Genomic DNA, 15,901 nt, shown 5'->3' with positions numbered 1-15,901 from the left:
TATTTTATAAATTTTATATCTGCCATTCTTCAGAGCATTTTTACATAATAGATTTATACGCAGTCCGACATTTACAAACTATATACACCTTGAATTTTCTCCATAGGGAAAAAAACAGACAAGTATACTGTTGCTTCTTCAAGTATATTTATCCCTGTGAACCTTTTCTGTCTTTGTTTGTGACACAAGAACATGATCTGCTAAAAATCATTTGCATATAGTAATAAAATGATCTTTTGCCTCAGAAATTAAACAAAAATGTCCCTGTTGTGATATCAAAATACAAAAACATTAGTGAGATTTTTTTTTTCTAAGTGGCCAAATGTGGTACTAACATCAGGAGGTTTGTGTGGTCATCACCTCCTTGTATATACAGATGTTTTACATGGTCCCAGTGGAAAAAAAGAAAATTTACATTAAATATAAGTTATTCATCAGGACAAATAAGCAACAGTATAAGTTTCAGTCTACATCCGCTTTAGTGATGTGATCTGGACTCCGCTCACAGATCGGTACATTCAGGTTCACTTCAGAGAGCTGGAGTGTCGCTGCTCTAAGTGCTGCATTGAGCCTCATAGATGCTGCTCTCTGAGACGGTAGAAATGTTCACAGTGCAGGCTTAGATAAAGGATGGTTCATTCCCATCTACTGCTCAGGTTTATACCCATGTTAGAGTAATATCAGCGCGCCAACATGGGCGGATGAGACGCCATGTTTAGTGTTTCTGTTAACTAACATCTCTGGTTATCTTAAACATTTAGATGCTGGATCTGTGGGGTATTTTACTTTTTCCAGCTGAATCCATTTGGCTAAAATATATTAAAAGCAGAAATGAAAACATAACTGTAACAGAAAAAAAAAAAACATGATTGTCGAAACCATAACTACACATTATTTTACTCTGATTGGTATAATCATCAGAGCGGCTCTATGTTGTGTGCTAAACGGACAGGAGGGGGCGCTGTAGCCGTATGCACAGTCAGCGCTGGTGCAGTGGGTGTAGTTCGGTCCATGATTTAGCTGCAGCCTGTCAGCACGTGCCGCTGTTGGAGGGGGAGGAGCTAAGTGCTGCTGCTGCTCTCTGGGCCAACGCTGAGCAGAGGCAGAGCTTCCAGCTTCCTGTCTGATCCCACCATGCTGTGAAAACATCTACTGCCTCGCTATGTGCCCCCCCACCTTGCTTCAGCGCTCTGAGCCCAAGCAGCCTGAAACCAGGAGAGGTGAACTCCTTCCTGCTGCGGTTCTGCAGCAGCTCGTCCCGCTCTCTTCCTCTCTCTCTGCAGCCTGGACATTTTCCCATCTTTACTTCGTCCACGCCGCTCAGGCCAGCTTCAGAGTGCTTATGGGGAAGGAGGGCATCGTCACCATGGTGACGGGGTTCAGCACAGTCTGACCCATCAGCTGCGGGTGGTGTGCCATCATCTGGGTGCTTACTGCCGTCTGCTTACTAACGATGGTGGTGGCAGTCACCTGGGTGGGGGAGGTGCCGCTGATGTGAGCGTGGGTGATGTGGCCCACCACGGTGGGCTGCGTGACCGCCACCGTCTGCGGGTAGAAGGCGGGGATGTGTTGGCCAAGGTGAGCTACTGGGTGTACGGTGATGTGACCGATGGGCTGGGGACTGGGGGCTAACTGCACCGAGCTGGTGGTGGTGCAGGGAGCAAGGTGGGTCACCTGTTTGGGACACCCCCCATGGAGGACATGGTTTACTGCCTGAATAACTGAGGGGTGGGACACTGAGGCGTGGGCGATGACCGTAGTCTGGGCAGGGATGGATGGTGGACTGGGAGCACTGGACGTAGGAGCTGGGAGTATGGGTGGAGCTACAGGCTTGGTATGCGGCTGTGGAGGATTCACTGGTAGCGGCTGATGTGGGGGGGCTCTGTTCAGGGGCGAGATGTGCTGGGTGATGATGGAAGCGCTGGTGGCTGGCGTCACAATCTTCAGCAGCTCAGGTTTCATGCTGTGGGGTGCAGCTGGTACGGCGGGCAACGCTCTCGTTGCACCTGCTTCCTCCAGGTCGTCCATAATGTCCTCCCCCTCTGCAACACCAAACACTCATTATTAAAGGCAGCTTTTCCTTAAATTCCGCCAAACTGCCCCACAGGTCCAGGTGAGCCTACCTGAAGCAGTGGAGGTTGAAGCCTGGTCCTCCTCTGGCTGCACCGTCTGCCTGAGGACCCGGTCGATCTCCACCACATCCATCCACTGGCTCAGGTCGTTCTTCAGCTCTGCCAGGCGCTGCTGGGTGGCGATCTTCTCTCTGGCCAGCCGCTCCATGTCGTGCTCGTACTCTTTCTCTTTGCGTTTCAACGTCTGGAAACAAGGAGAGTCTGCTTATGTGCAGGGCTCAGGTTGATGAAGGCTGCTGGTTTTGGAAACGATTGTAAAAAAAGACTAAAAGTTAATAAACTCCACATCTGGTTTGATGTGAAAACCCAGCTCTGCCTCTATATTCTAATATCCACTACGTTTGTGCCTAGTTTGAGATTCAGCTGCTTATTGCCTCCTCTAACCGGCTCTGTGATCCATCGAAAGCTTCACAGATTTTACAGCTGATCATTTCAAATCATTAGTGGGCCTGAAATCATTAAAACAAACTTGTGTGCAGGAGATAAAATGACAGAGCTGCAGCATGAGGGAGGGAGGAGACGAGTATGGAAGGTAGGAGGCCCTATGTGGCAGTAACGCTCTGACCCAATTTGCCTTTACCAGCTGACTGAGCTGGACTTCCCTGTATGAGGCACGGAGAGTACAACTCATAAAAATCAGACCAAACATTGAGGGGAAATTCAGGAAAACCTAAAAACATCAAGGAAATCACTTTTTCCAAAGCGGTTAAATGACCTTTAAGTAAAAACCTGGAGTTGATATTTATCAGGCTTCTGGTGAAGGGAGCAGAGGCTACGGGAAGTGACACACTGAAACCTGATGACTCAGGCCCATAAAGCCAATTTCTCCAGCGGTGGACTTCCTGTTCGTGCCGACGGAAGCATGCAGGCCGCCTCTGTGCACAGATCCCAGCGGGGCACGCTTCACATGTACGCAAATAGCAAAGGGGGACAAAAGGCGGGCCTAGTGTGGGGCGGCACCTGTCTCTCTCTCTAGTCCTTATCCAGGATTAGAACTGAGCGGGCCAAACGCTCAGCGCCTTTGCTGCTCTATAATGAGGGTGTCGCTGACAGAGTTTCTGATCTAGTTTTTAAGTTCTCTGTAGATTTAATTTAAATCGACTTTGAATAAAATCAGATGTTAATGGAACCAGGAAGGACTGGGAAAATCATTAAGATTCTCACAATAAACTGGAAAAATTATCTTCAAATAAGTAAAAATTTCTTAAATTAAATGTATATATCCTTAATTTGAGTAGGCGAATGAGATGATTTGCCAATGGAGTGGGTATTTTTACTCTTAAAATAAGATAATTAGATAATATGCACTTGGAAAAAGACAATGCAATTATGTTTTCTTATTTTAAATGTAAATTGTCTCGTTCCATTGGCAAAATTTATCCTTTTTCTCCTCAATCCAAGAACAAATGCACTTATTTTAAGAAAAAAAGACTTATCTAGATTTGGATTTTAAATATTTTACATTGTGCAACTACTTTAATAATCAGATAAAAATAATAATAAATATCTGATATTTTAAAGAAATAATGTAAATTATTATGGAAAAAGATTTATCCAAACAGCTTTTCCCTCATTAAGAAGAACCCTCCTTCCTTGTTAAAGCAAGAAATTAGTTGGTTTAACCACATTCTATGTTTAATTTCACAAATAAAATGAATTTGCTGTGAAACATTTAGGTCTGCTGCAGACTCATGAGTTCAGACATAAGCATTTCTACCTCTGGAGTATCAGAGAAAAGATTAATAAAAGGGGAAAAAAAAAAAACTTGCTCTTGGCAGAAACAAAAAAGCTCCACCAGCTAGTAGAAGAACTTCAAAGCTTTACAGCTGGATTGATCAACATCATTTAATGCAGCAGAATGTCAGCAAGAACGGGAGGAAAATAAACTCATTTATATCAGATATAGCTCTGAAGACTGGGACCTTCCGCTTCATCCCACAAAGGACCATTTCCTTTATTGGACTTTCAATACCCGGTGCTTCAACACGTCTTTATAAAATGATCACCTTTTAACACTCCGAGATATTCAAATCAAATATCTTTAAACATTCAGATATTGAGACATGTAAATGTGATGAGAATAAGCTCAGCACAGCACTGTGCAAAGGGTCAGCAGAACATCAGCGTCTGACTGACTGACAGCATGATTTCTGTATCATGGAGTCAGAGACGTCTGCGCACAGAAGGGACCTCTCGGAGAACCAGCAGATTCGTGTTGACGTCACTGGAATGCCTCCATCTTTGTTTTTTCAGGGAAACAACCAAAACCTTCCCAAGGTTTCCCCTCCAACCTTGGACGCTTATGAGGGCGTCTCTGATGTCGCCCGAAGATCTAAATCGGTACTTTTAAACTTCAGTTTTGCAGAAAAAGAAAAAATAAAGAAATAAAACACCTGGAACGCTTTGCTTTTTCGCAAAGCAGCCATGATAGAGGATGGTGTGACTCATGAAGAGAGAATGGGACAGAGCTCCAGAAGCAAACCTGTTGGTGGAGGCAGCAATGTTCTAGCATCTCCATAATAACAGTGATCCTGAGATTAAGCAGGTGAACCTGGCTAAGTCTGCAGCCGATGGATCAAACACGCCTTTTTCAGCATGTTAATCATGTCAGCAGGTTGGTAGGACACAAGGTGCCAAGAACATTTTCATTCTTTGCACATGGGTGCACTCCTCCTCCCACAGACAGAGCCTCACCTGAGCTCTACGTGCGGACGTCTAGATCAGCACACAGATAGGCTAAACTGTGTGTGTTTGAGTGTGTGTACGTGCAAGGTAAACACCAGCAAAGCTTCGTCACAAGCAATGCGAGTGCCGAGCACATGGCCACAGAGACAGAGGGAGGGAGTTGAAAGGGAGCAACACAAGCTGTACTCACTGACTCACTGCTGCAGCACGGCTGGTTCCTCTTAAAGGGCCAGCAGCACCAAACGCCACGTTGCAGACATGCTGCTTGGCCTGGCCCACTGGCCCAGCTTCTGCAGAGGTCTTGTGACGCCCTGGTTACCATAAAGCATTGTTTTCCTGGGCCCTCTAGCAGAAAACAGGAACTTCACGTGGTTCCTGCCCCTCACAATTAAAGGCTTGTCTGAGGGGGAGAAATATCGACTTTCTAAATGATTTCTTTGTGTACAAACATTTACCACCTCATAACTGGCCCACTTAGAGCAAACTTATCTGAGGTCCAGGTGTTAAATAACTGTGGTTGCATGTTTGTTCTCATGCCGCCAAATAATTTGGTTTCAGTTTTACTTTAAGAGTTCTTTAATTTGGTTTGTTGGATTTCAATATTTACTTTTGTCCTGCTTATCAAATAGATATTTTTCTATTTTGTGCCTTAAATCAATTTTAATCAACTATATAATTATCACACCACATGTGTCATTAAAAATATATTTTTTTTCTTATTTATTCACTGAAAACAATTTAAGCTTCATTACATTAACTGTTTGATTGTTCTTAAAAACAGAAGCTTCCTAAAGGAGAACATAAAAAAATAAAAATAAAAAAAATGATGAATCGTGGGACATTATTACAAAAGAAAAAAATCAAGTGAAACATTCAGGAGTTTACTGGCATTCAGAGGCAGGCAGTGGAGGAACAAGTTGGTTCAGGAAGGAGAGAGAAGCTCCAGCAGAGTAAGCTGAGCTTTGTGTTTACCACTCCACGCTCCCTCCCTGCTGCTGGCAGCTAAGCCCCGTGTTCCAGCGAGTCCCGTCTGTAGCTGCACTGGGCGGAGGGAGGGGGGGGGTTGGTGACGTCTCGCTGCCTCGGGTAGCCATGTGCTTGCTGCTCATGTGGACTTAAAAGCTCAGAGGGGCCGGGTAGAGGAAGGGAGGGGGAGCCAAGAGGAGGAGCTCTAATGAGTCGGCTTACATTCCAGTCTCACCGATTTGTTCTTTTATTTCTATTTTATGAAGCAACTCACTGACTCTTTAGAGCGCCGTCATATTCAAACGAAGAACAAACTGGCATCTATGCATGAAAGAAGACAAAGAGTCGGTTTTCATCTTAGTTGAGTCACAAGGATAAGATGCCATGAGGAAGTCAGGATGTTGAAAGAGTTGGTAACTATCCAGTCTGGCTGGTTTGTTGTGACATAAACACTCTGGGTACACTGCATTTGAAATGAGACTAAAGCCTCTTACACATGGCTTTTTTTTTTCTTTTTTTCCCCTGAGCTGTGTTTTAGTGAAGCTGCTCCACCTCCTGCTGTCGGCCCAGGATGGTAGGAACAGGGGCGGGGTGAGGTGGACACGTGTACCCACGCCTCTGCTTTATCTTGTTTTCCTTTTAAACCAAAGTCAGTGTGTGTGTGTGTGTGTGTGTGCGTCACTCCACCACCCGCCCTGCCACTGGACAAAAAAAAATCCTCTTGTGGGGAAAAAGCAATGCAAGAGTTCAAATACGGCTAGATTTCTGTGTGACCTACAATATAAGAAGTAGGTTCTGCACAACTACATAATGGAGGAAGCAGTAATAGGAGTTTTCTTTTCCTCTTTGTGCCTTAAAGGGGGGGTTCTGTCAACCAAGTCATTATGAGAAGCAGAAGCTGGAGATGTCAGTGTGCCAGTTTATCAAGACGGACACAGCGGGATGCTAAATGACAGAGGGAGGCGGAGTGATGAGCGGTGAACCCACGCTGTCCCACTTTCCCCCTGAGAGGATGAACCAGACTGCTGCTTCTCCAGATCATAGCGGAGCCAAAACAACCGCCTTCAAAAATCATAAATCTGCTCCCCTGAAAAAATGAGGAGCCCAGATAAACCCCTCACTGGTCGATGTGAGAGTTACCAAATTAATGTTTAAAAACCAGCAAATGAATCAGCTTCCTAATTACTGCTGCTGCCTTCATATCAGTTTTTTAGAGATCCATGGAGACGGAGCTCCTAGTCCTGTGAGACAACGCTCTAGAGTAAGGAAGTTTTCACTGAGAGAAGAAGACTCAAAGTTGGCTATTGAAGCGATTTCAATAAAATGACACAAATGTAAGACAGTTTAAAAGTAGCTGTATTTTCTTTAAAGGGCTGCAGTTCATTATTCAACCCAGCATAGTAGATCTAAAGTATGGATTTACATTCTCAAAAATAAACACTGTTAGTAGCTATCACACGTACTCGGCTAATCACTTATAGAAAACATTAAACACTTTATAATGACCTAATGAGTCGTTTTTATCTTTTCCCCTTAAAAAATATTCAAACCAAAAGACTACACACAGACATTTCAATGCTAACCAAATATTTCTCCTGTTAGATTTCCTAAGAATAAATCAAACCGGTGTTGATAGAACCAAGCTGAATCCCAACCAGATTAGAATTCTGTTCTGGCATCACTTCAGATTCTGCATTTAATGATCGTTTGAAAGGAAGAAATGCAACATCTGTATGTTTTTAAAAACCTGATCCTCACCTTATTAAACTGGGCCAGCTGTGGACCTTTGCACCAGCAGTTTCTAACCAGAACGCCCACACTAAGTCACACATGGTGAGCTGAGCGAACAATTATCATGGTACTAAATTAAACTGAACACCTACCAAGTCAAATCCAAGGGATGTTTAAATCGAGCTTTAAATACAGATTTAAAAGCTTTGTGCAGAGGATTTTCCACTTGTTTACTTGTACTCCTATTGTGCCGTATTTGATCCAATCACACTTTCACAGTCGAGAAGCAGGTTTCCTGTCCTGCCACTCCCTCCTCTGAATGACGCTGTCTTCAGAATGGAAACTACACTGAGGACGGACAAACCCGCTCTAAAGAAATCTCAGTAAGATCCACTGGCGGCAGAACAAAGCGCTCACCTGAATGTATCTCAGCGCGCTTCTCAACACGCTGAGGTTGGAGGTTTTCTTCTCGTCGATGTTGGGGATGTTCTTCTTCAGCGTTTCAAAGCACTCCTTCAGGTGTGCTCGTCTGAAGGACACAATGCAAACAGCGGCTGATTAAAACTTTGAATGAGGTTTGATACCTTCAAATTTCAGGTAGAGAACTGGGAAACCTCACCTGTTTTTCTCCAGCTTGTTATGCACTTCTCTTGTTCCAGCCCTACAAGAAAAGCAAAAACCCTCAGGTCCAATCAAATACTGTTCAGTCATTATATTTGATCATATTCACTATAAAAGTGAATTAGAGTTCTAGCATAAGGTTTACGCTGGAAAAAAAGTCATTTTTTTATTAAAATAAGTGAATTTGTTGAATTGAGGAGGTAAAAGAGACATTTTGCCAATGGAACAAGACAATTTATACTTAAAATAAGAAAACATTTTATCTAATTGTCTTATTTTAAGAGTAAAAATACCCATTCCATTGGCAACTATCTCATTTACCAACTCAAATTAAGGGTAAATACTCTTAAATGAAGACATTTTTACTAATTTCTAGATCGTTTTTCCAGTGTAGATTGAGGTGCAGACGTACCCTCCTGGCCTCTTCTTGCTGTCCAGCTGACGGCTGTCGTCAGGAGGACTCGTCCGGCCCATGGAGCCGTTCTGAGGGGGGGTGGGCTGAAGCAGAGGGCTGGGGTGGGGGAGTAAAGCTTGGTGCTGAGGGGCTGAGATGATTGAACCTGCATAGCACTGAACCACCTGCTGCAGCGTGTGCTGCTGCACTTTGGTGTTGCTTTGGTCGGGGAGCTGAGGGGGGCTAAGGTGGTTCTGGATGGGCTGCCTGGGGTTGACCGTCACTGTGGGGGTCGGGTGGTCAGCTTTGGGAGGTGGGGAGCACCTGGTTACAGCAGAGCTCTGCTCCTGAGGGTCTCTCTTAAGGAAGGCCAGGGACTGAGCGGCTGGAGGGGAGCGGGTGGTGACAGCTAGAGCCGGCGACCCTGCGGGGTTGGGGGTGACGACCGGCATGGGGAAGACGGTGACGGGTGTGGAAGGGTGGGGCAGGGATGGCGGTATGGGTGGCGGGGGGCACGGCGTGTGATGTTCCTTAGCTTTGGGGACATTGCTAATACAGACTGTGGAGTTATAGTTCACATCAGGGTAGATATGCTCCGTCTTCTGCTGCAGAAGCAGCTTCTCCTTCAGTTCATCCTCTGCGGAACAGAAAAGGAGCCGCTTAGCGAATCTAACAGCCCCCTCATTACCATGGAGCAGGTAATTCAACTTCACCATGTTTCACCTTAAATAGACCTTTAGTACACTTTTGCTTAATTTTTTCTTTAAAGTAGCTTTTAAATTTGACCCTTTAGGCCTAAAACATCGTTTGATGAGCAGTCTGACACATCAGTAGTTCAGCAGTGATGCATCTATAAGCCTGTATCCTATTTTCCTGAATGTATTTCCGGTCAGAAGTTCCTATGCTGAAAAACAAATTGATCCCAGCGCTTCCCTGACGGATGAAAGCAATCAGAATTCAATTTGCAATGACCAATAAGAGGTCAAAGGTAAAAATTAATGATCTGGTCCTTGAATTATCGTTTTTATGGCTGATGCTGATTATTTTGGCATCAAAACATCCCATCGCCGATACATGCTGCCGATATTTTTGGGCTGATTCTTGAAGCTGATATTGCTTTTTCTTCTTCCATTTACGTGATACAATTGACACGGTGATAGATAACAAACGTGACACAAGGTGCATGTTTATTAACACAAAAAGAGTTTTAAAAACAGAGGGTTGCTCATCATTTTTATTTCAGAACATATATCTACTTTATTTCTTCTGTAACTTTTGAATATGACTGATATAATTCAGAAAGAATTGGGCAGATTTAAATGTCTGTGGTAAACCACTGATTGATCCTCCCTCACCTGTTGAACCGTTTACCTGCCATGCCTCAATAATTGTCCTCAAAGTAGGAAAAATACTAAAAGAACAGGATGTTCTGCAAACCACACAGGCCCACTTCTGTAAGATGTGGTACCTGGCATTATCGTAGTCAGAACATACATGGCAAAAACCACAAAACAAGTGAGACACTTAAAATAAAAAAAACAGAGTTTTCTATAGGCATTATATAACTGCAGCACATAGAGACACTGGCCTACTTTCCTACACACACAGTGACCTGCTCTACAGCAGCAGAGAGGAGGAGGAGGAGTCCGCACCCCCAGTGCAGCAAAGCAGGAGGAGTTGAGAGGAGAGAATCACGAGGTCTCACTCTGATCCTTTTCCTTCCCCTAAAAGCTTCAAAAAACACCAAATCCAGCAAAGATTAGGCTTTAAATACATATGCATGATTTGGTTCTCTTCAGGTACTCCCATCTCAAATTAACACATATTGTCTCTATTTCGCTGCATAACTGAGAATGCACAGTGTAAGTTAAGTGTGTGAGAATATTATGACACCCAATTTATGAAAACTTTCTATACAAAATCCTCTCACTTTCCCTGTAAGCTTCAGCATCTCCGCCACCAAAATAAGCACCAAGGGTTGACTTCAAAGACAACCACTGTGTTTTTTCAGCCAAACACATTACTGATATTCTGTGGGATCAATGCATATCACTTAAAATATTAAAATTTTCATTAACTCCCCTGGATTAATGAACATTTTCATAAATAATATTACACTATAGTTCGATTATATGGGTATTAATGTTCTGATGAAAGAGCTTTTCATAGAACACCAAAATACATTACTCACCATATTAAAGTTACATTGCACACACACAAAAAAAATACTATTAATAAGTGTTTAGCCATTTGGTGTTGTGCTCCAAAGAAATATATAAGTAAGCTTCTAATATTGCAAAACGAAGCCACGCAACTAGCCCTTTGCTGTAAATCATGAACCAGCATAACTGTACGCATTAAACTCCCTCTTAGTTATCAGTTGAGAAAAGATTATTTTGAAAAGTTTCTCTTTTTTTTTTTTTTTTTTTAAGATGAAGCAGAAGCCCTGGTATTCTAAAATAATCTGTTAATGAAAGGCAGTTACAATTACTCTAAAAGGCAACAAGCAACTGACCACATAATTGTTCCAGCAGCGCAAACCTGTGCCTTGTTATATGGAGCTGCTGATCAGTGGAACAGGCCGCCTGCAGTTGCATAAAAGGGCCCACGATGTCAGTCAGATGTTTTAAAGTCATTCTGAAATTCTTTTTTAGAACTTTTTCTTGGAAAAAAAATAAATAATAATAATTTATCATTTATTGTTGTCTTAATCTTCACTTCAACTATATTTTAGTGTATACTTGTATATATTTTTTAAAATACTGATGTATGTAATGATGTATTTATTGTGATGATGGACCCCAACGTCGGAACAGCTTAGCTCTCGGAGGTTCTGAGTTCAAGTCCACAGACTGCCTCTCTGGGTCCCTGAGCAAGACCCTTAATCCAATGCTGCTTCCCAGGGGGATGGGTTAAATACAGAGAGATCATTTCATTGCTCTGTACTTGTGACAATGTAATGACAATAAAGTTTAATTATATTCTATGAATAATTGCTATCAAGTTCTGCATCCAAATATCAAACAAATTATATAAAAAAAATAATAAAAAATTTTAAGCAGCTAACAACCCAAATTAAATCAAATTATCCACTGTAAAACACCTTTGACAATCTACCCCAGCCATTATAAAATTACTACCGGTACAACAAATCTCTAAAGGAAATATTGTACCAAAAGCTTCTTTTTCTTTTTAAATAAAAAATTTATAAATATTCTTTTCACATTAAACAAAATATTTAATCTACAGCAAGTTTAATCCTCACTATTAAGCTCTGTTTTCAGCTCCCGCCTCGTGTTTCTTAGCAGGAAGAAGTTCTTTTCATAGAGAGGTGACTCATCTTTATATAAACAATCTTTGGGAGGGGTTGCCCAGCAAGCACGTGGTAAAAAGGGCGGAATCTGCATGCCTTTAATACGTAGAGGGCGTGGTTTGTTGATAGCGCGTCACGGACAGAGATATAAAGTCTGAGAGGAACGAGAGTTTGTTTCTTGCTTTACTTTTTAAAATAAAACCGATCCTAAATAAATAAAAAATATGCGGCGATGCCAATAGGATCAAAGTGTAAATGTTTAAGCGCAGCCTGACTGAAGAGGACAGATGAACGTAAAGCAGACATCTGATCCCTTCTGGTCGCTGTCAGGTCATAGTAGAAAAAAGGAGCCTGGTTATTCCCAGCGCCACCGCCCTTAACACCCTCCCACCTCTACGTTCTGGCTGTTGAATTATAAATTAAAATGTTTTATTTAACTGTTCTTTTTACGGTACGAGCACGTAACCCTTACAACTCTTGAGGTAAAAGCAGAAATCATCTGAGAACTTTACAGTAATAAGTGCGCAGCAGGTTTCGATGCACCAACACTGATGCTCACTGCGGTAAAAGGTAAAATTAAATTTACCCCTCACGGATCAAATAAACCAGCTACAATTGAAGGCGTCTGCAGGCAAACACAAATACGAAAGTAAAAGTGCTAGTTGACATTTCGCAGATTACCCACTTCTGGTATTACGGTTAAGATTAGAAACCGCAGGAATGGCTTCTTGAGCTGTCGGGAAATGATAAAGATTCAAATATCGACCTTTTTGTTGCCTATCGATCAATAAGTGTAAGAAAGATGCATCGGGAAATAGATCCGACTTCTTATTACGGATAAAAAAACAAACTTACCACGTGCTTTCTGTTGTTGCTGGGCTTGTAATTCCAAAAACTTGGCAGCTTCTAGTAGCGTTTCGATGCTCATTTCTGTGTAATGGCAAATAAAAAATAAAAATAGTGCCTGGGAATTATATTAAAGAAAAAGCACCACTGCGAACTCGGCTGTGTACCACAGTGCGGGAAGAGGTTCCCAGACTGACGCTGGGGGAGGAAAACAAACTGAAAAAATGAAGTAATCGGATCCTCCTCCTCCTCCTCTGCAGGAACTCAGTCATTTACGAAGGGGAGTTACAAACAAGATGGCGCCCAAAGTAGTACGAACAAATACGGTGTGAATCACGCAGCGGTATGGCAAGCTAGTTTAACATAAATTCGGTTGTACCGCCTTTACATTCATGCTATCTCAAATTGTGACTAGATGTTTTAGCGATTTAAGATATCTGTAATTATAGTTTGACTTGTCGAACCGACGTCAGATTTACCGTTAACTTGTATGGAGACGTCAATTTAAGATATCCAGAATTAATTACTGACTATTTGAAATACACATTATAGATATCTACCATTAAAATACGACAAGTCATTTCAAGATATCGCGATTTTAGTTTTGACTAGTTATAATTCTTTAAAGTAAATATATCTCAAATGCCACCATAATTCAAGATATCTTAAAAGTATTTTAGGATAGGAGATATGCAGTTTTGACTAATGAAAACTAAATTATAGATATCTTAAAAGCAAATAAGTAGACAAAACAAATTTAAAGATATATTGAATGGTAAATTCGACTAGTAAAAAATCCTTTTAAGATATCTCTAAATGAATTTAAGATATTTTGAATTATTCAGCTTTAAATTGACATTCTGACTAGTCAAAATTACATAAAAGAGGCTTACACGCAATCTCTTACTTCAGATATCTAAAATTGTAATACTGACTAGTCATAATTACGTTCGAGATATCTTATATTACAATTACCGATGTGTGACGCTTTAAATGACGAATCCGGTGACGTAATTTGAGATATCTTGAAAGGAATTTTGACTAGTCTAAATGTAATTTAAGATATCTTGAATTATTATTCTTCCTAATCAGAATGTAAATACAGATATCTTAAATTACCATTCTGGATAGTCAAAATGTGGTTTTGTCTAGTCAAAATGTATTTTAAGATATCAGAAATATAATTATGGAGTGTCATGGTAATATTTTGTAAAATAGATTATTGTATTGTATTTTATTACATTCATTAAAATTTTATCATTACATGAAAAAATAAAGAAAATGTTACAACTGTAAATTTACAGTCATATGTTTATATTACTGATATGTTCCAAACGAAATTTCTTTCTGTTTTACAATTGTGTAAACAAAATGACAAATGAAATCTAAGTCTTTAAATTCAGACGAAACCGAATTTATGTTAAAACGGCTTGCCATACAGGGTTGGAAACGCCCACAGACACGTAGCCGTCGCCACCACCCTCCGCGGGCTCAAGAGGAGGACAAAACACGGACCCAGACTCGGACTGATGGTCTTTTAACGCTCCACGTAGTGCATTTCTGACATGTTTAGAATGTTTTACTGCCATCAATGGCGTCCTCTGTCCGTCCATGGTGGAGGGACAATGAATAAGGAGTTTATTATTCTCCAATCATCTGCTTGACCTCCTTTAACGCCTGCAGTTGTCAAACCTCACGCGCCATCCTCGTGACCGGCGTGCTTTTGTTAGAAAAAATGTAAAAAAAAATCAAGACAAAAGTTTGCGTCGTAATCAGTTTCGTGTTGCCCAGCAACCGCTAACGTCGTCAATATGGCGACCAGACTTCCAAGTAATTTCTATCTGACGTGAATTCATTTTTCAAGCTCTTATCTGACACAAAATAGCAGCAAAAAGAATAAGAAAAAGTTATTTAATTTTATAAACTGATCAAATAAGTTATTAATGTGGTAAAAATATATGGAAGGACATTTTTTAGGTCTCCTGTCACTCTTGAAAAGACTTTCAGTATCTTAGTTTTATATTTTTGTTAAAATGAAAGGTTATTTTAGTCTGAAAAAAGTAAATTACAAAACCGTACTTGTAAAAGATTGCAATTTATACATTGCTACTGGGTATATAGCTAGTGCAAGGAAATATTCAAATTACTTTGATATATTTCTTGCAAATAAGTAATCCAATACTCAAAACACACAATTAAATAGTGATTAAAATAAAAAAAAATATTTCAAATGTATCAATTTTTAATATGCAATCTTTTCTTTACCGCAATTCTGCAGGCATTGTTTTAGGAATAGAGAAACTTGTGTTTCCAGTTCATAGTTATCCATCTGTCTGGGGACCTTTAGGGAGTATTAAAAAAATTAAGGTTATAAAATAAAGCCCATAAGATTTGCATAATCTGTGTGTGTTTCTAAAATAAATTCAAATTTTAGCAGGCATTAAATAAATTAGATCATAGAGTATGTGTTAAAAGTAATTTTTAAAAAGAATTGCTGTGAATATTTGGCTTTACAAAACACCACAACATATACGTACTGATAGGAAAAAGTAATATTTAAAATTCTAATAATATTATGTTGTTAGTTTTACAGTAAAATTCTACTCCAACATTTTAATATCAAACTATGATTTAAAGGTGAAATAAAACTATTAATAAAATAAGAGTCTTAAGGTTTTTAATAGGTCACATATTTTAGGTTGTGGTTAAATTACAGGAAGCCTTAGGGAATATCACCTGATCGTTCCAAGGAAGTTGAATTCATTGATAAAACTAACCTTTAGGGAACTTTTTATGAAGTTTACATTCCCAACATTACCGATCGTCTTCAATGTTTAAGAAATATTAACTCTTCACTTTCTGACAAGACAAATTAAAGAAAATTCCTGTCCAGAGGATGATCACACATTTTCAGCATCTAGGAAACATTCTCTAAAGGTTATGGAATGTTTAGGGAACATTAGAGTTTTGTAAAGTTATCACCAAATAGTGATATATTCATTAAAGTCCTTCTAGAAAATGCAGGAAACCATTGCACTTCGGGGTAATGTTTCAATTCAAAGGGAAGTTGTTGTTTTTTTTGTTTTTTTTTTATAAAAACAAAATTATGATACAATTAAGAAATTGTTTTAGCTCATATGATTGAAGCATTGACCAATCAGGCTCGTTTCCACTTGTGTTATCTGTAAAGCAAATGTCCTAAAGCAAATTTTT

The 15,901-nt window shown here is 40.5% G+C and overlaps 1 protein-coding gene across 1 annotated transcript; it reads right to left on the bottom strand.

Annotated features, from left to right (window-relative positions):
* On the bottom strand, positions 1-12,950 carry mnt (MAX network transcriptional repressor). The gene is made up of 6 exons (XM_015403868.1): positions 12,698-12,950; positions 8,548-9,166; positions 8,134-8,175; positions 7,932-8,043; positions 2,124-2,316; positions 1-2,042 (listed from the first exon to the last, which is right to left on the bottom strand). Exons 1-6 carry the CDS (start codon positions 12,768-12,770, stop codon positions 1,321-1,323), a joined length of 1,761 nt encoding a protein of 586 aa, XP_015259354.1. The 5' UTR covers positions 12,771-12,950; the 3' UTR covers positions 1-1,320.
* Between the last annotated feature and the right edge of the window lie 2,951 nt (positions 12,951-15,901).

The sequence above is a fragment of the Cyprinodon variegatus genome, unplaced genomic scaffold, assembly GCF_000732505.1.
Source record: "Cyprinodon variegatus isolate N-32 unplaced genomic scaffold, C_variegatus-1.0 Scaffold1586, whole genome shotgun sequence".
Lineage (NCBI taxonomy): Eukaryota > Metazoa > Chordata > Actinopteri > Cyprinodontiformes > Cyprinodontidae > Cyprinodon > Cyprinodon variegatus.
The sequence above is the reverse complement of the archived record's forward strand: the minus strand, read 5'-3'. Positions and strand labels throughout refer to the sequence as shown.

What these genes read in the sequence shown, in the direction of transcription:
- mnt (XM_015403868.1), bottom strand. Translation starts at nt 12,770, where the DNA reads ATGAGCATCGAAACGCTACTAGAAGCTGCCAAGTTTTTGGAATTACAA. An exon ending in GCAACAACAGAAAGCACGTG is followed by an intron (nt 9,167 to 12,697) that starts GTAAGTTTGTTT and finishes TCTGTTCCGCAG; the next exon opens with AGGATGAACTGAAGGAGAAG. An exon ending in AGCAAGAAGAGGCCAGGAGG is followed by an intron (nt 8,176 to 8,547) that starts GTACGTCTGCAC and finishes CTTTTCTTGTAG; the next exon opens with GGCTGGAACAAGAGAAGTGC.